This window comes from Triturus cristatus, chromosome 8 (assembly GCF_964204655.1).
Source record: "Triturus cristatus chromosome 8, aTriCri1.1, whole genome shotgun sequence".
In the NCBI taxonomy this organism is placed as follows: Eukaryota; Metazoa; Chordata; class Amphibia; order Caudata; family Salamandridae; genus Triturus; species Triturus cristatus.
This window is the reverse complement of record NC_140591.1, coordinates 1,242,176,276-1,242,199,839: the sequence shown is the minus strand read 5'-3', so window position 1 is coordinate 1,242,199,839 and position 23,564 is coordinate 1,242,176,276. Positions and strand designations below refer to the sequence as shown.

Below are 23,564 nucleotides of genomic sequence, written 5' to 3'. Positions count from 1 at the left end.
TTTTGTCGGCACCTTGCCGATGCCGCAAAAAGCCTACCTGGTCGGTGTCAACCAGGCCGGGAAGCAAGGGGTCGAGTCTTAAAGCCAGTATTTTGGTGTAGAGTCTGGCGTCTGTATTCTAGAGTGATGTATGACGGAACAATGCACATTTAGTTGGGGGCTTGCCGGGCTTGGGAGTGAGCACAATTTTTGTCTTGCACATTGGGGGAATGTGGCTTGTGCGGTATGTAAAGAGTTGAAAAGAGCTAGTAGATGGTTGTAGGAAACTGGGTTTTTGTTGCAGGTGCCCGTCCCACTTTTTTGCTCCTTTTTAGCTGCTAGATACTGATTTTCGACTCTTGACAGTGCACTGAGGCCTGCTAACCAGACCTCTGTGCCAGTGCTCCTTACAAAGTGATGTCTGATTGTTTCACAATTGGCTTAGGACTTTAGTACCACTGTAAGTCCCTAGTAAATTGTACTCCAGGTACCTAGGGCATGGGTACTAAGGAGAGTCCCTGAGGGTTGCAGCATATCTTATACCAACCTAAGGGACTCACACACAAATTCCACACAGACAGCCATTGCAGGCTGCGTGACATGGTGCAAACCATGTTTGAAAACATGACATGGCACACTCCTGTATGCCATGGCAAAGACACTGCATGGGCCTTAAGTAACATACCCTACAGCAGGTCTTGGATACTAAGGCAGGGTGCATTATAGCACATGTGAGGACATACCTGCAGGAGCAGATATGCCTCTGTAATGTCTAGTTCCATTGCTGGATATTACAAGAAAGCAGATAAGCCATCTAAAGGTATGTATTGGACATTGGTAATAAAGAGTTTCCCAGCTACCTAATGATATCACTGAAACATATGGTGTTTGGTATCAAACACCTTGTATTCATAAACTCACACTGATTGCAGTGATCGATTTATTAATTTATGCACCCAGAGGTGCCACCTGAACCCTATTAGTCCTCTAGGGTGCTGGCTGACTGGTCCAGTCCAGCCTGCCACCACAGATGTTTCTGACTCTCTAGGAGGTGAGAGAACCTGGTCTTAGAGGTCAGAAACAATGCCTGCTTTGGCAAGAGATGTTTACACCTCCTCCAGCAGTGTGGCTAGAAAATCAACATGTCAAGGCAGGGAGCTTCAAAGATCCCACCTCCATTGATATGCGAGCCTGGCTTCCCCCAGATTTGAGAGATGCCACCCCCTGCCCTGAGGCCTATTTGGCACCAGAATAGGTGGGAAATTAGCCATGCAAGGAAGCATGTTGCACCTCCAGGCTAGTCGCACCCCAAGGTGGGCAGCCTGAAGTAAACACGAAAGAGAGCATTTTACCATCTTCTTTGTGGTGGAATTTGTAACTCTGGGACAGGGTGATGCCCACTCCCCACAGGACGTGGTCATCTAGGGGGCAGAGTGACCCCAGGGCTAAGAAGCTTATTAGCTACCTGACACCAGGAAATCAGAGGACCGGAGAGAATGAGAACTGAAGACCTGCACCCAAAAGTTGGCACCGACACCCTGCCAAGCTGCTTGCACTAAGCCTATCACTGGGACCGACTTTGCCAAGTTATGGACACCCCATCCTAAACCCTCAGAGGGCTACCCAGCACCTTAAGCAGGAAAGATTTCCATTGGAGGAGAGAAGCTGCTTCCCTACATCTGCTAAAAGAACAATTGAAGGACAGAATCTGCACAATGTCAAACATTCACCCCAGTACAGAGATGTGTGCCTAAATCCATAGTTTTTTTGCTTCGCATGCCATTCCAGTTCAGACCCAGCCATATGCAAACCTGCCTTGAACCTGTTCTCCATGGGAACAGTCCAGCCCGAACTGCCAGGCCAGGTCCTCCCTGGACGGGAAACCAGCATCCTGGGACCAGTTTTGGGGCATCACCCTTCATTGGCCAGGCAAGCTTGACTCCAGTGGCATGGTGAGCACGGGACCCACGTCTGGGCATACCTGTCCCACTCAGGGTAACAAATGCAAAAAGAACAATTGATGGACAGAATGCTGCACAATGTCAAACATTCACCACAGTACAGAGATCTGGGCCTAAATCCATAGTTTTTTTGCTCCCCATGACATTCCAGAACAGACCCAGCCATATGCAAATCAATCTTGAACCTGTTCCCCATGGGAACAGTCCCGTTTGAACTGCCAGGCTTTAAAGATGCAATATAGTGCATTTTCTAAGTCTTGAAAAATCACTATCTGGAAAAGTACTTGACTACAATGATCTTGGTGTCTAAATTTCCCCCAAAAAGTCTGAGTTATTTTTTATAAATTGGTGTCCGATTTCTTTATTGAGCGTGTCTCATTTACTGACTATGGGTGTGTAATAAATGTGTAACACTATTGTCTGATAAGCCTGCACTCCTCAACCACACCGCCCCAAAAGAGAGCAATTGGGATTATTATTTTAGCCCCTGAAAACCAGTAAGGGTCGCCTTGACTCTCCGCACAGTATACTTCATTTTGAGGTACTATATAGAGAGCCAGCTGCCTACAATGGTCTTGAAAGAGCTTGAGGAAGGCCCTAGAAAAGGACAACAGAAGGCCGGTTGGTCCAAAGACTTACCTAGTGGCAAAGCCTTCAATGCTTGGTGCAATTCTGCACCATCTATGGGTCATTCTAGAAGCTCTCTGGTGTTTGAGATGAGTGCCGCTTATACTCCCTGAGGTAGGATTGTAATGTTGGGGCATCTTCTGGGGCATCTTCTGCCCATGCATAGAGCTTCTGGTGGAAGGCTTGGAAGGCTAGTTATTGCTGATTCGAGCTATATGGGATTTCGACCTTTGGAGACAGAGTTCCTGTACCAGCAATGTGGATATTTTGTTGCCCTTGTCATAATACCTCTGTTTGAGGGCATCCGGGAATGCTCTACTTGGTTTGTTCTATGCATCCAGAGTAGGCCCCTAAAAATAGCCAGTTGTCTTCTCCCTCATTTCAAAGGCGTTTTGTTGTGTAATATTTGAAGTGCACAGATTTTGGAAGTGATGGATTGCTCGAAGACTCGTAATTCTCTCACAGTGGCATAGCTGCGGTGGAAAGTGCACCCCGTATAGAGGCTTTAATTGCATCCCAAACACAAGGAGATGATGGACGGAGCGTTGAAACTTTTCAGTCACTCGCCCCCAGTCACAGATCTGGGTTGAATACTTCATCGTTCTTTAGCTCACTTCGCCACCCCAGTTCAGACACAGCTATATGCAAATCAGTCTTGACCCTGTACCTCATGGAAACAACCCAGCCCGAACTGCCAAGCCATGTCTTCCCTGGATTGGAAACAAGCCTTCTGGGACCCCCCTCCCCCCCCCCACCCAGCAGGTGTGGGGGGAGGGGGGGTTGGAGAGGGCGTTGTGTTGAAAATATTCCATCATTGCCTCTGGTATAGTGTGCCTGTCCACCGGGTCCTTGAGGAGAAGAGGAGGGAGGCAGCAGAGCTTTGCCAGGTAAGGACCATATGTGCGTGGTCAGAGATGGAGATATCTAAAATGGTAACTGCAACTATTTTGGGCAGAAGAGCATGGTTGGTAAAGAGGTAATCAATATGGCAGTACGATGCATTGCTAGTATGAGAAGTCCTTCAGATCTGGGTGCTTGTAGCGCCAGTCCCAGTTTTGAAATTTCGTTTTTAAGTAAGACTGACATTACCTTAGTCTCCTGGTAGGTGTTTTGAATCCTGTCTATATTGGCGTCCCATACTATGTGAGGTCTCCACAATACAAAAAACACAGAGACCACATATCCACGCAGAGAGTGCTTATTTCTCAGCATACTCGGTCGTACTCCATATCGGCTGCAATTTTTTGCTCCTGCACCTTCCCATCACCTTAAGACACCAAATCCACACCGTCCCTTGTTTTACCTGAGACAGTTTCCTAGCTCCATGAGCCACCGGCACTGGTGCAGCAGGCATAATCCTGGGTTGGTATGAGTTTGCATGGGGAATCAATCGAACTATTGTGGGCCAGTAGCCCTAGTCCCGCAGACAATGACTCCTCTGCCTCTCCTTATTTATTCAGATTTTTCTTCGCGCTCATTTTCAATTTGTAGTGATTTAACTTAGTTATCAGCAATGGGTGCAGCTCCCTTATCTAGTAGCACTCTGATAAAAAAACACCAAAAGATAGTAACTTCTCATTGCAGATGTTTCATAGTTCGGAGGTCTCTCCTCCTGGTGCAGACACAAAGCTCCAGAAAGTGTCATTCTTTCGAAGATGGCGAGGGGCATGGTCCGGTCGCGTCTACAGGAGCGTGCTGACAGCCGTGATCCCCCCCCCATTCATCTCACCAGTCCCGTTCCCTGTTGGGGGTAATTTGTCAGAGTGCAGCAGTGCTACTGGTACCCGAAGGGACTGTAGGAAGCGGGCTTTTTATGTGGTAGTACCAATGTAATGGCACACCAGCAAAAAGTACAGACGACCCTTACTGGTTTAAAGATCTTAAATGAATAATACCAAGTGCTCTGTTTGTGGTAGTGTGGTTTAGCAGCTTAGTCCTATCGGAGGATAGTGTTATGCATTTGTTGTACACACAGTCAGTAAATGGGACACACTCTCAAGAAGGAAATCTGAGACTAATTTGGAACAAATACCCCAGATTTGTATATAATGTTAGACACAAAGTCCACGGAGGGGAAGCTTCAAAGGCTTACCTCCTTTGTGAGCGGCCACAGCCATTTGTTCCCAGCAACTGGCCCCCACCAGTTCTGACCTCCACTTTGGGCGGGAGAATCGGCAGGAAAACCAAGATAGGAGGAGAGGTGTGCCCACGTTTGCCAACCCAACCCCTCAGGTGGGGGAGGCGAGGCAAAGCACAACTCTTAAGTCCCTGCCATCTTGAAGATGGAGGTACCTAGCCAACCAGAGTGAGGCCTATGACCCCATCCCACTTGAGGGTAGCATAATAGGGGGTGTACCCACCTCAAGGAAGGGACCCATTGGTTCCCACCTGTAACTACCTGAAACGTCCCTAAATATAATATTTAGGAGCAAGCCCGCACCTTGCCTCCTCAGACAAGAAGAGAGGAGAAGAGGAGTGACTGAAGAGATGTGCTGAAGGAAGAAGAGGAGGACACCAACTGACTTGGCCCCAGCCCTACCGGCCTGTCTGGGCCTGCTCCAGTGGAATCCCAGTGCGTCCTGAAGCTAGCAGCCCCCCAGAACCCGGAGCACCTGCCCTGCCTTCACTAAAAAAGACTTTGTCTCCCTTGAGCACTGGATTTGCTCACCAACAGACTTTGGCTCCGGCCAAATCTGCGCGTCTGCACCACTTGCACCCGACGCCCACAGCCCGAGTTTGAGTGGCCCAACACCACAAGGAGGTCTTGTGAGAAAGTGCCATCTTTCTTCCAGGGTATGCCCCCACTTTTTGCTGAATTGCTGATGTACTTTGACTAAGTGTGCCCAGGGCTCCTGCCAATCAGGTGCCCAGGGCCTGTGTTCCTTCTCTAAAACTGCAATGAAGCTCAAACTCAATTGGTATCTCTGGCCACATGTCAGCCTCTGGTAAATGGTACCATAGGTGCCCAGGGCACTGTGACCAGAGAAGGCCCCTAAGGGCTGCAGCACTTATTGTGCCACCCTTAGAGGCCCTGTACCCTAACACACACACACTTCCTTTGCAGGCTGAGTGTCTGGGTGCAGAACAAAACAAAGAGATGCCATGCCGACAAACCACTGCCCTGGCATACATCAGTCACTCCTCTAGCTCGGTGCCCTATGCCAGTGGTGAGGGTACAGGTGCATGAGCCCTGTACCCCTACAGTGCCCAGGTCCATTCCTGGGCCCAGTAAGTGCAGTGTTGCCATTTAAGAGTATATGGTGCTGGGAGGACGACATTACGAACTCCACAGCACCATGATGGCTGCACTGAAGACTGGGAAGTTTGGTATTAAACTTCTCAGCACATTAAACCCACACTGATGCCATTGTGGGATTTAATGTAAAATGCACGACAGAGGGCATCTTAGAGATGCCCCCTGAAACGAACCAGCATCCTGACTGAGAGGCTGCCTAGGCTGCCACCCAGCAGACATGTTGCTGGATCCCTGGGTAGAGAGCCATCCGCTCTCGTGGGCCTGCAACAATGCACATCCTAGGGCAAGGTGCTAGGCCTCCTCCTCCTCCAGGATGGGAAGGGGAAGCTTCAAATGTATACCGCCTTTGTGAGCTTCTCCAGGCCACTTGCTGTACACAGCAACTGGCCCCCACCGGTTCTGACCCCCAGTTTGGCGGGAAGATTGGCAGGAAAACCCAAGTGAGGAAAGGGGGTGTGCCAGCCTCTGCCAACCCCACCCCTCAGGTGAGGGAGGCGAGGTGAAGCACAACTCCGGGCTCTCGCCATCTTGAGGATGGGGAGCCCTACCCAATCAAGACTAGGCTCCTGCCCCCCTCCCACTGGAGAGTGGCAGGATAGGGGTGTACCCACCCCAGGGAAGGGACCCATTGGTCCCTGACCTGTACCTACCTGTAACGTCCCTAAATTTAGTATTTAGGGGCACCCTGAACCTTCCTTTTTCCGATCCCGATTCTGAAACCAGAACAAGAGGAAAGACCTGCCGTGCAGCTGCTAACAAGAGGACGACACCAACTGACTTGTCCCCAGCCCTACAGGCCTGTCGACCCTCGAACCTGCTTCTGCTAAATTCCGGCATCTCCTGTGGTCAGCAACCTCGAAAACCCAGGATGACCTGACTGCCTTGCTCATCCAAAGACTGGGACTCCCACGAGCAGTGGTTCTGCTCAAACAGCAACAACCCCTGGTGCCAGCCAGGAACCGTGAATCCAGCACACTCTGCACCCGCCGAGCCCAGCCTGTGCCTGAGTGAACAAAGACCACGAGGACGTCACGCCGGCGACTGTGACCAAGAATCCAGCACCCAAAGACCCTCCTCGACGCTCCTGACGACGCCTGCAGCCTCAATACTAGGGACCCCTCCAACCGCGACCAGCAGAGGGTAAGATTTCCCAACACCAAAAGACACCCCGGTGCCCTGCGGCCACTTTGCCCAACTCCTGGGTACCTACCTAACCTACAGCTTTCCAACTTACCTCTCGAAGTGGTGGTCGCACCAGAAGAATCTCCGTCCCCGAGCTTGCAACCTTTGTTCATCTTGCAGCTTTTCAATTGAAATACATTGGGCGCCCGACTGCCCAAATGCACCCTGCATCCAGCCACCCGAGTGCCCCTGGAAGTACAGCATCTGTTCTATTCTACTTCCCCACTTGCCCTGTGTAAGTGACCAGTAGCCCAGCTCCCACAGCCGCGTGGCCTGCCTGCTAGCAGCTACCAACCAAAGGCCCCCTGCCCGCCATAGGCTAACATTGGGCCTACTCTCTATCTGCACCGGACTGCCCCAACAACTGTACCTACCTGACCCTGGGAGACACCTGAGTCTAACCCCAGAACCTTATCTCTGCCAGTCGAGTACTTACCTGAAAGCCGATAACCTACATTTTCTCCATAGGGTAACATTGACTGGTTTCACTTGGAAATTCTTCTACGTTTCGAGTTTTGAAACTTTAAAATATTCACAAAAAATCAGCCGAACAACGGAAACGAAATTACTCACCTGTTACCAGGAGAGATCCCAGTGCTGGATCTTGGTGCCCAGCACTGACCCTGAAAAGTAATTACAACTGCGATTTTCCGATAACCAAACTTTCCTCCATAGGATAACATTTCCTGGTTTTTGCCAGAAATTCTTCTAAGTGTCAATTTTTGAAACTTACAAATATTCCTTAAAAATTGCCTGTGTAACAAAGACGATTTCTTTCAACTGTTTACAGGAGATGCACCAGGGCTGAATCCAGGATCCAGCCCTGAGTAAGAAAAAACCTATGCAAAGTAATTGATAATGCGTTTACTTAAAGATTCCCTTTGAGCTCAATGTTATAATTGTGTTTGACTTGTTGCCTATTGCAACAACTGTAACTATTACATTTAAAAGTCTATTGCTTATTGAAAGTATTCAACTACATCATCTCATTCTGAGAAAGTATTTTTATACCCACTTGTGGTTCTAAAATAAAACAACAATATATTTTTACATACAAACCAATTGGCCTAGAGTTCAGTTCTTGAGTGAGAGACCATTTGCTGACTGAGTGTGTACAACAAATGCTTTACACTGTTCTCTGATACTGCCTTATTGCTCGACCAAGCTACCACTTTAGAGAGTAATGTTATATCTAACTTTAACCTCTGCCAAACCTCTGGGGATTGTTGGCCCAGTACACACTGAACCTTAATTTGGTGCATTATATACAGAGCTACTTTCTTACAGGTCTCCCCGAAGATCCTGACTTGGTCTGGTTATCCCTGACCTACCTCAAGTCTTCCGACGATGCCTGCAGCCCCTTTCTGTAGGATCCCGCTACCGTAGCCGGTAAGGAAAACCCGATGGCAAAGGACACCCCTGCACCCGATGCCCCATGGCATTGGGTGGCCCAAACGACGATGTACCGGAATCCCACAACATCCCAACATACCTCACTAACCGGTGGTCGCCTCCAGAAGATCTTCGTGCCCGAGCCTGCAGTGTTTGTTCTGACCTGAGCTTCCCCATTGACATCAACAGGGCTCCTGACATTGAGAAATGGTGGAGGGTGGTGCCTTCTTAATTGGTCCACGTCAGTGGAAAATCAACATCAAGAAATTTGCTCAAATTGAAATTGCTTGTGATGTTTTTATTACTAGTAGACAATGCGAGAGACTAAGCAAACAAGCCGACACATGTTTCGCCCTAGTGGCCCATTGGCCTTGGGCTTTTTCAAGGCGGTTTTCAGTAAATAGCAAGGTCTTCCTGCTGATGAAGTAACTGAGTCTCTGCGGTCTCGGAGAAAAAAGCTGTCAGAAGCCTCCACCATTTCTCAACCTTACCCTTTCAATGGCTCTTGGGTGTAGCCATTCACGAGGATTGTGCCACATGTAAATTTGGGCCCTGACAACTGTAGCGCCGTAAGTCCAGAACTTTCCACCCATACAGCGTCTTCAGGGCTCCTGACATTGATCGAGCACCCTGCACCCAGCCACCCCAGTGCCACTGTGGGTGCACTTTGTGTGCTATCTTGGATCCCCATTTGCCCTGAGCTAAATCCTAAAAGCTTTGCTCCCACATCCAAGTGGCGTGCATATGAGCAGCCACCAACTTGAGGCCACCTATCCTCCATTGGATAACATTTGACCTCCCCGCTCTGCACCCGGCTGCCTTAGTGCGGCTGAGGGTGTTCTTTGAGTGCATCCTTGACCGTGGGGGAACCCTGGTTCTAAACCCAGAAATCCACTGCCCTAGATAACCTGATTTTCACCTATAGGACTGCATTGACTGCTTTTCTGTGAAAATGTTCTAAGTGAAGAGTTGAAAATTGTATGAGAACCTAAGAAACTGTGTTTATAAAAACTGACTTACTTACCATTTCTCTAGGAAGTGTCCCAGTGTGATATCTAGGCATATCACACTGAGTAGAAAAAGTAATATGAAAAGTAATCTAAAAATTAATTACAAAGTAACTGCAAAGTAATTTCATCTGTATCTGAACATTTGACCTACCTGTAACAAAGCCAACTGCATTTAACTGCATTATTCTTGAAAAGTAAAGTACTATTTTACTTACCTGCACCAAGTCCTGCTTGGCTCTAAAAATAAAACACAACTAAGAAATATCTTTATACAAAACAATTTTGCAGAGTTCAGTCGTTGTGTGTGAAATCATTTCTTGCCTGAGTGTGTACAACAAATGCGCAACACTACCCTCTTATAAAGCATTACTGCTCACCCACACTACCACAAAGAGAGTAAGGTATTCTCTACTTTCACCTCTGTAAGCTTTTGGGGATCCACTGGAGTCAAAACTGGCTCTGTATTTACTATACCCAAATGTGGTATAGTCTGCACAGAGTCCAGTGGAACCCCAAAGGTAGGCAGAGGTAAAAGTAGATGGCACCTTACTCTCAATTTGTGATCGTGTGGGTGAGCAGTAAGGCTTTATCAGAGAGTAGTGTTAAGAATTTGTTGTACACAATCAGCAAATGATGTCACACACTCAAAGACTGAACTCAGACCAATATGATTTGTATAAAAATATTATTTGGTTGTATTTATTTCCTAGAACCAAGCAAGCCTGGCACGGGTAAGTGTATATAGTACTTTTTCAAGGCAGTTGGAACAATACAAACAAGCTGAATGAAAATTACTTTGCGACAGGTTTGTGAGTGCTTTCAGTACAGTGGGTATTACTGTGAGATTACTTTAAATTCCTTTGCAGATTACTTTCTGGATTATTTTTCTACTCCGTGTGATACACCTAGATATCACACTGGGACATTTCCTAGAGAGAAGGTAAGTAAGCAATTTTTAGTTCTTTGCAGTATTTTCAAAGTTCAATACAAAAACCAACACCACACTTAAAAAAAGATTTCATGGAATAACAGTCGATATACTCCTATGGTGAGAAATGAAGTTATCGGTTAACAGGTAAGTACTTTGTTGTGAGAGTTGGTATACTGGGGTTAGAACAAGGTTTCCCCCAGGGTCAAGGATGCACTCTTATTACACCCTCAGCGGCAGTAGAGAGGTCTGGTGCAGAGTGCTGAGGCCCAATGTTATCCAATGGGGGGGGGTAGGGGGCCTCGGTTGGTGGCTTCTCATGAGCAGGCTACTAGGTTGTGGGAGCAAAGCTCCTGGTGTTAGGTTCAGGGAAAAGGGGATTCAAGTTCGCACCCAAAGTACAGGGGCAGCTGGGTGCTGCAGGGTGCTGTTTTGTCGTCTGGTGCCCTGTTGATTTCAATGGAGATTCTCTGGTTTCAACAAAGACTGCAGGCTCAGTGACGCAGATCTTCTGGAGGTGACCACTGGTTGGAAAGCTAAGTTGAGATGCCTAGTGATGCTGAGACACCGTCGGTTGGGCCACCCAAGGCCGTGGGACTTCGAGTGCAGGGGTGACTCTAGGTGTCTGGTTCTTCTTACCAGCTTCAGTCGAGGTAATCCTCCAGAAAAAGGCTGCAGGTTTCGCTGGGAGATTCGAGGTAGGTCAGAGATCACCAGATCCCAGGTCAGGATCGCTTGGGGGGGGGGGGGGGGGGCGCTTCGTGGTGTTGGGCCACTCGAACTCTGGTCATGGGCGTCTGGTGCAGAGTGGTACCGAATTGTGGATTTGGCCGGAGCCAGAGTCTGTGGGTGCGCAAATCCAGTACTCGCGGGAGACCGGGTCTTTTCTGTGGAAGGCAGGGCAGGTTCTCTGGGTTCTTGAGGTTGCTGGCTGCAGGACACACCGGGATTTCGCTTCTGCAGGTTTGAGGTGGGGACAGGCCGGTAGGGCTGGGGCCAACTCAGTGGGTGTCCTCCTCCTTAGCTTTGGCACAGCTTCTTCGGTCCTTCTTAGTCGATTCTTGCCTGAGGAGGCAAGATTTAGGGGTGTTACAGGTAGATAAAGGTTGGGACCAATGGGTCCCTTCCTTGGGGAGGGTACACACCCTATTTTGCTACCCTTCAGTGGGAGGGGGGCATATGCCTCACTCCGGTTGGCTGGGTCCACCTGTCTGCAAGATGACAGGGACTGAGAGTTGTGCTTCACCTTGCTTCTTCCACCTGTGGGGTGGGGTTGGCAAAGGTGGGCACACCTCTCTTCCTCACTTGGTTTTTCTGCCGATTCTCCCGCCCAAAGTGGGGGTCAGAACCAGTGGGAGCCAGTTGCTGGAAGCAGCAACAGGCCTGGGGAAGCTCACAAAGTTGACAGACCTTTGAAGCTTCCCTTTCGTCGACCCTGCCCATCCTTAGGGAGGAGGCTTGGCACCTCGTCCCAAGATGTGCATTGTTTCAGACCCCCGAGAGCAGCAGGCTCTCGACCCAGGGTTCCAGAAACATGTTCAGTGGTGGCAGCTGGCGAGCAGCCATTCATCTTGGACACTAGTGTTAGGTCGGTTTTCAGGTGGCATCTCTAAGATGCCCTATGTGTGCATTTTTTATTAAATTCCACACTAGCATCAGTGTGGGTTTCATGTGCTGAGAAGTTTGATACCAAATTTCCCAGTTTTCAGTAAAGCCATTATGGTGCTGTGGAGTTTGTAATGACAAACTCCCAGTACCATATACTCTTATTGGCATTACTGCACTTACGATGTCTAAGAATTGGCTTAGACAATGTAGGGGTACAAGGCTCATGCAAATTTACCCTCACCACTGGTAGAGTGCACCCAGCTAGAGGAGTCGCTGACCTATGCCTGGGCAGTGGGTTGTAGGCATGGCACCATGTGTGCCATGTCGACTCTTATCTTTGTTCTGTACCAAAACACACAGCCTGCAATGGCAGTGTGTGTGTAAAGGTACAGGGCCTCTTAGGGTGGCACAATAAGTCCTGCAGCCCTTGGAGGCCTTCCATGGCCACAGTGCCCTTGGTACCTGTGGTCCCATTTACAAGGGAATGACCTGTGGCCAAAGAGTGCTAATTGGGTTTTGCTTTCAATGCACTTTAGGTAAAGAACATAGGCCCTGGGTACTGGTTTAGCAGGAACCCAGGGCACACTCAGTCAAAGCACATAAGCAATTTACCAAAAAGTGGGGGCAACCTTGCAAAAAGAGGGTACTTTCTTACAGCTTCCTACAACCGTGTGTACAGTAGGTTTTATATTTCTAAATTTGCTTAAAGTAGTCCAAGAAATGCAAAGTCGTAGACCCCACCGCTGATCCACCAATGTAGGAAGCTGGCTCTGTATATACTATGCTAAAAAAAGGTATAGTGTGCACAGAGTCTAGGGAGTCCCCTAAGGTACGGCAGAGGTTAAAGTAGATAATACCTTACTCTAAAGGTATCGGTAACTGGGCTGAGCAGTTAGGCTTAATAGAGGGTAGTGTGAATGTATTTTGTGTATATACTCATACAGGGCAGAAGCCCATACTCAATGACTGACTCCAGGCCATTGGTTGTAGAAGAATATTACTTTAGTTAATTTTATTTCTAGGAACAAAGTTGAACCCAGTTACAGGTAAGTAGACTGTTATGCAAAAATTTCAAATTACTGGAAATAGATTAATATAGCATCAAACAATACTTTGCATGTGCATAAAATGCTTTCCAATGCAGAAAGAGATACTTTGTTTTTAGGATCACACTTAGTACAGTGAGAGATCAATGCAATCCTATGGAAGAAGACAGGTGAGTAATTTACAGGTAAGTAATCTGTTTTGAGTTTGTCTCCGGGGTTTTGGGCAAGGGTCGGTCCAAGGTAGGTATGGCACCACCCGTGGATCTGGGGCGATCATGTGCATAGGTCACTCTGCCCAAAGTTATTCTATGGAGGCTGGGGATACCTCAAAGAGGCACCGGTTACATGTAAGGGCCTGTGGATCAGGGCCACACTCCCTTGGGGTTAAGATCAGCACTGGAGGGGCCACCAAAGAGCACTGAGACTGCACCACCACCAGCAGAACAGGGGAGGCCGGGTGCAAAGGAGGAGTCTGGAGGGGAGCCCAGTTGAAACCAATGGGTAAAAACGACTGCAGGCTCAGTTCCGAAGGCTGGCTGAAGGAATCCCACGACTGGAAAACTGAGTTTAATGGTGGGGGTATGCCGTGACACCTTTGTATGGGCACACCAAGGCCTGGGGGCTGTGTGTGCAGTGGTGTCTTTAGGCATCGGTCGGGGGGGGGGGGTCGCTGCAGCCGTCGAGGGAAAGGCAGGATAGGTTGTCCAATGCTGGATCCTAGGTCAAGATCGCTGGTGAGACTTCACTGGGTTGGTGGGCAACCTGGACTCGGGCCATGGGTGTATGGTGAAGAGTGGTGCATGTGTCACAGATCAACTGGATCCGGAGCCCTTATGTTGGTTTCTTGCTTGACAAATTCAGTGTTCACGGGAGAAAAGTCTTTGTTGAAGAAAGTACAGTTCCCTGGGGTTCTTGGAGGCTGCCAGCTGCTGACCACACTGGTTTCTTGTAGCAGGGTTGCTGCAGGAGAAGACAGGCTGGTAGGGCTGCATCCAAATCAGTCTTCGTCTTCTTCTCCACTGCTGCACAATGCTTCGGTCCTAATTCGAAGGTCGTCGAATATGAGGAACAAGGTTCAGGGGAGCCCCTGAATACTTAATTTATATGTGTTACTGCGGTCTGGGGCAGTAGCCAATGGCTACTGTCCCCTCTGGTGACTACACCCTTTTGGTGCTCCCTCCATCTGGGGAGAGTGGCACATCCTTGTACTTATTGGGCCTAATTCTCCATTTCAGGTTTTCTAAGTAAGGGCTCACCTCAGCTCCTCGCGGCCCTAGGGCTGTGCTAGCTAAGGTGGACACTCCAACTCTGCTTACTAATTTTCCCACCTGTGCTGCTGACAAAAATGGGGACTGGAAAGTGAGTGGGCATCTCCACTAGTTGGAGCTGCCCATGGTGAGAGCCTTTGACGCTCACTGCCAAGTGTTGCTGTTCCTGCCAGGGGGAGAAGTGTGAAGCCCCTCCACAAGAGCATGCTTTGTTTTTGACCTCCAAAAGCATAAAGGCGCTCACCCCATGAGGTCAGAAACTTGTCTGGTGGTGGCTGGTTGACGGGTAACGGTCCGCTAATTCACTAGAAGTTGGTCATTGTTCAGGGGGCATCTCTAAGATGCCCTCTGAGTGCATTTTATAATAAATCCAACACTGGCATCAGTGTGGGGTTATTATGCTGAGAAGGTTGGTACCAAACTTCCCAGTTTTCAGTAAAGCCATCATGGAGCTTTGTGGTTCATTATGACAACTCCCAGCCCATGTCCTCAATATGGCTTCATTGCACTTACAATGTCTGTGAATGGCACAGAGACTGTAGGGGCATATTGTTCTTGCAGCTATGCCCTCACATATGGATGGTGCACCCTGCCTTATGACTGTGAGGCCTGCTAGAGGGGTGACTTACCCATGCCATTGGCAGTGTTGGGGGGCATGGCACACAGGGATCTGTGCCATGTTGGCTCTTCAGTTTGGTCTGCACGAAAACGCGCTGCCTGCAGTGGCAGTGTCTGGGTGTAAAGGTGAGGGGTCTCTGAGGGTGGCATAATACGTGCTGCAGACCTCAGGGGCCCACTCTAGTCACAAGACCCTTGGTACCAGGGGTATCTTTTACAAGGGGCTTACATGTGGCCTTGAGTTATGCCAATTGTGGAAACAAAGGTACAGTTTTGGGAAAGAACACAGGTGATCGGGCGTGGTTAGAAGGGTCCCAGCACACACTCAGTCAAGTTAGCATCAGGTATTTGGCAAAAATGTAGGAGGTAACCATGCAAAAATGGGCGCTTTCCTACACAGTCCCTGCGTGGCAGAGTACGCGTTACCCACAGACCTTGTGGCTCAACTAGCCATAGTTTGGGCTGTCCACTAACCCCTCTGGTAGCTGCAGCCTCCAAACCTCTTTAGTTTGCCCTCTGACCATCATGGGCATCCAGTGGGAGGCAGAATATGCCATCACCTGCACCACAGGAGGTAGGTAACATCCGACGCTGGGTTCACCAGATTGGTGAAAGGGGCTACTCCCTCCCGTTTGTGACTACCCCTCCACCCATGTCACCCACTTGGAACAGGCTGACAGAGGACCACATCTCTTTACTCCTTCAGGCAGTGGTGGCTCTCTTGGTCCGGGGAGCCATAGAGATGGTGCCCACATCAGAAATAGGTCATGATTGTTATTCCTGCTACTTTCTAGAGCCCCAAAAGGATGGAGGCTTTCGTCCTATCCTAGACCTGCGGTCTCTCAATTTCTTCCTGAATAAGGAGAAATTCAAAATGCTCACTCTTGCTCCAGTCCTGTCTGTCCGGGACCTTGGAGACTGAATTGTAGCATTGGACTTGCAGGATTCATATTACCACATTTCCGTCCTGCTTGCCCACAGACATTACCCACGGCTCACAATAGAGTACGAGCACTTTCAGTTTGCTGTGCTCCCCTCTGGCCTTATCAGCGCTGCGCGGGTGTTCACCAAGGTGATGGCGGCGGGTGCAGTTCATCTGCGGAGATCAAGGGTGCCAGTCTTCCCCCCCCATCTTGACGACTGGCTGTTGAAAACGAGCTTGCCTCTGGCGGTGTACTGCCAACTCGAGACTATAGCAGACATCCTGCACTCACTGGGGTTCACTGTAAACTTGCTGGATTCACCCCTGACTCCCTTGCAGATGCTCACTTTCATCGGCTTTTTTCTGGATACAGTGCAGTTTCAGGCTTACCCTCATGAACAGCAAGTCGAAGATATTCAGGCAGTGATACCAATATGTCGGCCTCTATCTTGGGTTTCCGTGATACTGACTCTGAGGCTGTCGGGCCTCATGGCCTCCTGCATCTTGTAGTGACGTCTGCCCATTGGCATATGCTGACTCTGCAGTAGGACCTAAAGTTCCAGTGGGTGAAGCATCAGGATACTCTCCGACATGGTCTTGATCCCGGAGGACACTGCAAAAGCTCCACAGTGGTGGCTGATGGACCGAGATTGGGTCTGCGTCAGACTCTTTTCCCTTCCCCAACCAGATCTAATAGTAGTTGCAGATGTGTCACTCCTGGGATGTGGCAGCCATCTGGGATAGGCAGAGATCAGAGAACTCTGGTCTCTGGTGAAATCCAGGCCTCCACATCAACCTGTTGGAGCACCTTGCGATCCAATTGGCATTGAAAGCCTTCCTACCCTCCATCAGGGGAAGGCAAGTGCAGGTGATCATGGACAACAAGACTGCCATGTGGTACTGCAACAAACAGGGCGGGTGGGGTTGTGGACCCTCTGTCAAGAAACCCTACACCTCTGGTCATGGCTGGAACATCAGGGTATTTCCCTGGTTGTTCAACACCTAGCAGGTTGTCTGAACACCAGAGGAGACCAACTCAGCCGAATAAGCCTAGCGGGGTCACGAATGATGTCTCAAACCGGAGGTGGTGCAAGGCCTCTTTCAGCAGTGGAGAGAGCCTTGGTTAGATCGTGCAATGTCAGCAGTTCTGCTTGATGAACTTTCCAAGGTGGCTCTCTCTCAGAGACGCTTTAGTCTCTAGTGGAGCTTCGGTCTCGAGTTGTCAAAAAGATCCGGAATAATTGGTCCTGAGTCATCCTTGTGGGTCCGGGCTGGGTTCGCAGAGTCTGGTATCCTGACCTTTTGATCATGTCCATCGGTCCTCCGATCAGACTGCCCATTCGGGAGGATCTTCGGTTGCAGCAGCAGAGGAGGGTTCTCCACCTGAACCTGTCAACACTCCGCTTTCATGCATGGATATTTCCGCCCAAAGTCTGGAATGTTATCATCACAGCTCGGTGTTCCTCCACAAAGATGCTATATGCTGGTCGGTGGAACAAGTTTGTGGCATGGTGTACAGCCAAGCAGATTAACCCTTTATCTGCACCCCTTTCCCCAAGTTGTTTTGTTTATCCTTACACTGGCCCAGCAGGTCTCTGCATTGGACATGTTGAAGGGTTATTTATCTGCTACCTCTGCCTTTCTGTGGCTGTCAGATCACCCTTCCCTCTTCAAATCCCCTAGTATAAATAGGTTGCTTATAGGTCTGCAGCACGTTTCCCCCAGCTTCCTTCATTATGCCTCAATGGTGCCTTATGTTGATTCTTACCTTTCTAATATGTGCTATCTTTGAGCCACTTCCTATCTGCCCTCTTAGGCTCCTCGCTATCAAGATGGCCTTTTTGGTGATCATTACATCTGCCCGGACGGTCAGTGAACTGCAGGCGTTGTCATCTCACCCTTCATACGTCTCTTCCTAGACAACAGGTCCTTCGGACTCGAGCATCCTTCTTGCCGAAGGTAGTCACCCCGTTCCATGTAGGCCAGTCCATCACTTTGTCTACCTTTTATGCTCTTCCTCATCCCTTTGAGGTAGAGAGTCTTTACCGACTGGGCCCAAAAAAAGTGTTGCCGTCGTACCTTGACGGCGCAAAACATTTTTGGGTGTATGATCCACTCTTTGTGGAATATGTCGGAACCAAGAAAGGAAAGACCATGCAGAAATGAACCATCTCCCGATGGCTTGTGCTCTGCATTGAGATCTGCTGTGCATTGGCCTAGAAGCAACCCCCAGAATGTTTGCATGCTCATTCCACCAGAGCAAAGGCTGCAACCACTGTGTTAGCACACGGAGTTCCGATTCCAGTCCTGGACATCTGCCATGCAGCAACGTGGACCTTACTGTACAGGTTTACCAAGCATTACTGCCTGAACAGTCAGGTCTCTCGGACAGGCACTTAGCCTGTTTGGTCCTGCAGGACTTTCTGGTCTAAAATGTATTTGCAGATACATCTCCGGGGAGGTATTGCTTGGATATCTATTCTGAGGTAAGGAATCTGCTGCTAAAAGTCTCTATTAGATGAACAAGTTCCTTACCTTTGGTAACGCCTTATCTGGTGGAGACTCTATCTAGCTCCAGATTCCTTACTGAACCACCCATCCTCCCCGTTCTGTTAATGGATTTATAGGTAGGAGGCTATCCTCTTTTCAGGACCCTGGTTCCACACACCTGTAGTTAGTGTTCTTAGTGGCTCCGGGCTCCTGACATGGAAAGTCACGAAAATAACCTGACCTCCGTGCCCTGGGATGGCTCCTATAAAGACACAACACTCATCACGTCCGGTGCAGACTGCTCCACACAGAGCTAAACAATAACACCTACTGGCGCACATGAATACTGCTCATGAAAAAGTTTCCCGATCCAGTATTACGTATGGGGATATTTCCAAGATACGGATTCTGCGGCAAGCCAAAATAAAATATTTTTTGTTAAAATCTTCACATTATGCAGCAGATGATGGAGTATATTGAAGGTCTGGCAAATCCATCATTATGCAGAAAGTAATGCAGATGCGGAATCCCATAATTTCATTGTCCCTGGTCATACATCAAATAATCTGGACCCCATCTGCCAAAGTATTACCTGTGTGAAGATATGAGGCATAGTGACCCAAGCAGTTCTAACCTTTACCAACCTAATCTAAGCAAAGACCGTTTCAGCTCAAATCCATTTTTAACAGACGCTTATAGTGGGTGACAATCCATTAGGAGCAGTGGCGTAACAAAATGTTAGTGACCCCCGCCACCCCTCCCCCCTCCTTGCAGGATATGCTGGAGGGGGCCCTCACACTCACATCAGTAGGGGCTGAGACCCCCCCCCCCCCGTATGGGTAGGCCTGGGGGCCCCCGCACCGATGGGGCCTTTTTTACGCCCCTGTTAGGGACACTCACTCTTCACAGACATCCAAAAAGAGGTTCAAAACCTGGGCATTTTCACAGATCCGAATTGGTTCCCTACATGTTTGTTTTGCAGAAATTAACAGATGACTGTACAAAACCAACTTAGATGGCTATAGGTAAGTGATATATTTACTTTGAGTTGCATGACCCCTAAACGTAGTGTTCTCATGATAGCAAACTGTGAATGGAATAAATCATAAAGTAAGGAACTCTCCAAATCAGTTATTAATTTGAAAATATGTGGACTAATGCTGCATGCATCTACTCATCCAAACAGAAATCACTTTAAGTGCTCGAGATTGAATAACTAAACTCATTAATAGTGCTACACCTTCTCATCAAACACATAGCAGCAGTATTTTCAGCTTCAATATTTTTAAGGGAATAACTGAAATCTGTGTGGAAATGGTTTAAGGTTGCAACTTTCAGAATAGAGATTCATTTTAAAATGTATTTTCTAAAATTCTTCTTTTATTACTTGTTTAATTTAAAGCCAGCAAATCCTTGGAAGAAAAACGGGCACTGCATCACTTCACAAGGTCACCATAAAGATTGATGAAACTGATGGCTCTAAACCCTTGCAAATATCACATGACCCTCCGCTGCCTGCATGTGACTCTAAATTAACGGAACGAGCAATGAAGGTAACTTACCTATCCTGATTTAGCATACAATGAAAAACTGCTTAGTGGGATAAAAGGATATGGCCCCTTTTCAACGTCTTTGTATTAATTACAAACATTCAGTCCTGTCCCTTTAGAAAGATTAATTGTATTTTCATAATGCTCTTACGTCTCTTCTATTGTGTTTTTTATGGTTTTGATCCAGAATGTGGTCCTTTGCAAGCTTCAATTTCAGGTGTTAACCTTTGAAATGCTAACACTAACTCCGCTGCTTTCCTCTGTAAAAATGGCTCACTTTTCAGTGGGCCCTGTCCTGGTATCCTGACCTGACCATTACATCCGAACCATAGCTGCATTGTGTTACAATCAACACTGCATTTTGTGCTTTTTTGGGTGTTTTTTGTTGGATGAGCATTATCTTGTATATACCTCTTGTTAGTGCAGTTTTAAAATTTCATAGCACAGCATATGACATATGTTACTGTTCAACATCTCAGTTGAACTTAACTTTATTCTGAAGGGGTGAATAAATTGGTCATCCCTGCAATGATTTAGACTGGTAACCTGCAGGTTGGTCACTCCTCCAAGTTGTAAGTTATCCATCTCACTCAGCTGCCTTCACCATTGACACAGGTTGGTAATGCTTGGCTTGAGAAAGTCGCCGCTGCCTTTTCCTACCTCCTTTGATGCCAGATTTGGAAGGCAGGATTGAGGTAAGAAAGGCAAACTGAAGAAATCTTCAAAACTCTTATAGGGAAAAAATTACAGGGAGAAGATGATTTTAGCACAGACTACAGAGAAAGGATGATACAGGAAAGGTAGAAAACCCCCTGGAGAAAACAACAGCAGGAAGAAACATGTTGTAACTACCAGCAGATAGTTCCAGTCTCCTTGTATAGTGTTTTTCTAAACCCAGGTACCCACTAGTGAGTTGTAGAACAGGAACTAAAAGTTCCCCATGATTTTTTGGGAAATTCTGCTAAACATGCTAGAATATGGATCCTCCCTTTCAAGATGGCTGCCAAATTTGCCAGGAACCACAACCACCCTAGAGGCATTTCACTGTTGAGATAAACTGTTTTCCTCATAACATTGCAAACACAAGTGTGCTGCAGCACAGGTGTGCTCAGCAAGAGTATACCTTCCGCATTGAATTTGTCGAGCAGCTTTCGGGAAGGAAGACCCCCATGAAGGGTGACCACCTGTCCTTTGTGCTGCTGGTGATTCAATGCTGGACTGTCAGGCCTTTGGCATCCTTCTACTGAAGAAACCTATAACACTCTGCCTTCTCTAAGGAATGCCTGGTTCGTTTAGATGATTTGAGAAAAATCTTGTAACAAGAATAGGAGCATGAGCCTGAAATGCAAGCTCCTAAGAGCTATCACAAGAACCAAACCCTTTCCAGTCAATTCAAAAAGCAATTTTCCTTTATGCAAACAGGGTTACAAATGCCATTGACCTTGTATTCTTCCTGTCCGTTAACTTTGAGAGGTAAAAGCCTAGTTTTCTTTCTGTATAGGCCTGACTTGAAAGAGGAAACATCAAATGAAGGATGAATCTTCCAGGTTGAAGATTAAATCTGACTGTTACAAGATTAATAATACGAGAAATATATAGGGGCCAAAATGCTTTGGGCTTAATTTAGATGAATGAATGGAAGATGATTAGAGGATAACCAACCTTATTTCCCACTTTAGAATTGGGAGCCAGTCTGCGATGTTGGTTGATCTGCCTTCCCTATAACTGCTGAGCCTTCTGTAAATTTGATTTTAATTGCTACTCAGGAGGAACATTGAATCGGAAGATAGAATTTAAATAATTGTTTGTGAATGGTAGCCATAAGTAGTAAAAATTGGGCCATAACCCAAAGAAGAATGAATATAATTATTATAAGAGAGTAGTGCTTTAGGGAGGGAGTATGTCTAAATAGATTGATTAGAATTAACGATTGCAGGTAAGTTTCAAGAGTTTAATTTAATCTCTGTCTGCCCATTAGTTTGAGGATAAAAACCGGAGACCACTGCTCATTGAATCTTCAAGTGTTTGCACAGCTGGGTCAACATGATACTCTTTTATTTGTTAGGCCATGAAACCTGAAAAAGTTGATAAACACTAAAAAAATGTGATTGAACTGAATTCTGAAGGTCTGGATGATATTTCAAGAGGAACTAAGAACCATTCTAGAGATTAGTTGTTAATCATTTTTAATTCACATTTCACCGGACTTTCCTAACCAAAGTCTGCAAATTTGGGCACCAAAATTGACTCCTCAGTGACTTAGACCTGCAGTCCTAAAATCATGCAAGGAATAAAAATCCTTTAGTTAGAATATAGCAATCAGTTCTTTTACTCTATTGCTATATTATCTTGATAAAACCATGAATATTGATAAGGTTCCAAGGTAGCCTTCCTAGCTTGTTCTATAACATTCGAGACCCCATTCAAAAATGCCTTGGTTGAAAGAATCATCTTATTTGAAGGTAAGAGTTGTTCTTAGGAATCTTAACTAGATAACCTTTCGGCAGCTATATTTTGAGTGCCAGCAGTGTAGGTGATTTTTGGGTTGAAAAGGGGGGGGGGGGGGGTGGTGATGGACGGAGCATCAGAACCAATCAAACACTCACACCCAGTCAACAGATCTGGGTTTGATCCATCACCATTCTTTTTTTTTGTTTTTTTTTTTGTTTGTTTGTTTTTTTTTTTTTTTTTTTTTTTTTTTTGTTTTTTTTTTTTTTTGTTTTTCAAAAACCCTTTATTGTTCCATCGAAGAGTACACCGCTATTCAGCCAACAACCCGGAGGCAGGCAGCTAGTATTCGAGGCGGAACTCCGCCCAAGCATTTGAGATCGTACTTTCAAACGGCAATACAGCATTTTACAATGGAACGAACAGAACAGAACTAATAAAGAGCCCGAGTCGAAGGAAAGCAAACAGTAAATGATCGAAATGACATAATCATCTTCACGCTGCGCCCACAGCCCGCCCAGACAGAACAAGCGGCAGACAACCCCTCTCAGCGGACGAACCCCATATCCCAGATCACTTATGCCAGGCGGATCACCACTTACAGCACCCCACAGTCGAACTCCAACCACTCCACGTCATTTAAGCCACGATCAGCCCGCTTGGTCATCTTCCAACGCTGTCGTACTAGCCAACCAGTCTACCAGTGGCTGCCAGATATCTACAGGCCGCGAGCGCTGCGGCAGCTGGTCCCAGTATGAGGTCAGCTGCTCCCTACAGTACACCGCCGATCTTATCCAGGCCTTCACGTTTGGCGGCATTGTCTTCTTCCAGTGTAGCGCTACCTGACGCTTAGCAAGTAATAATAAAATGGCCACAAGCCTACGTGAGGTCTTGGGCACATTTCTAACGAATCCCAATAGGGCCATAAGTGGGTCCGGCCCCAGTACCATCCCCACGATCTGCCCCACGGCATTGAAGACTGCAATCCAGAAGTCACGTATGGGGCCACACACCCAGACAAGGTGATAGAACGCGGCATCCTGCGCACCGCATCTCCAACAGCACGCATCAGACCGCAGACCCATCCTACACAATTGAATGGGCGTCCGGTAGGTCCGGTGCAGATAATTGAAGTGTACCAACCGCAGCCTGTAATTAGGGGATAGGTTTTCAAGTTGGGAGCAACAGTACTCCCACTGCTTCTCGGTAATAGATATACCCGCTTCAAGTTCCCACGCGGATCTGGAGTCAGTGTGCGCAACCGGAGCCGTGCTTTGAG

General features: G+C 47.6%; 1 protein-coding gene across 2 annotated transcripts in view; it reads left to right on the top strand.

Moving 5' to 3' along the window:
• MED14 (mediator complex subunit 14) overlaps positions 1-23,564 on the top strand; it is a 1,045,467-nt gene that overhangs the window by 159,439 nt on the left and 862,464 nt on the right. For both annotated transcript variants that reach the window (XM_085622933.1, XM_085622932.1), the window contains exon 9: positions 19,690-19,840. In XM_085622933.1, coding sequence (XP_085479059.1) covers positions 19,690-19,840 — 151 coding nt within the window. The remainder of the gene's footprint in view (positions 1-19,689; positions 19,841-23,564) is intronic.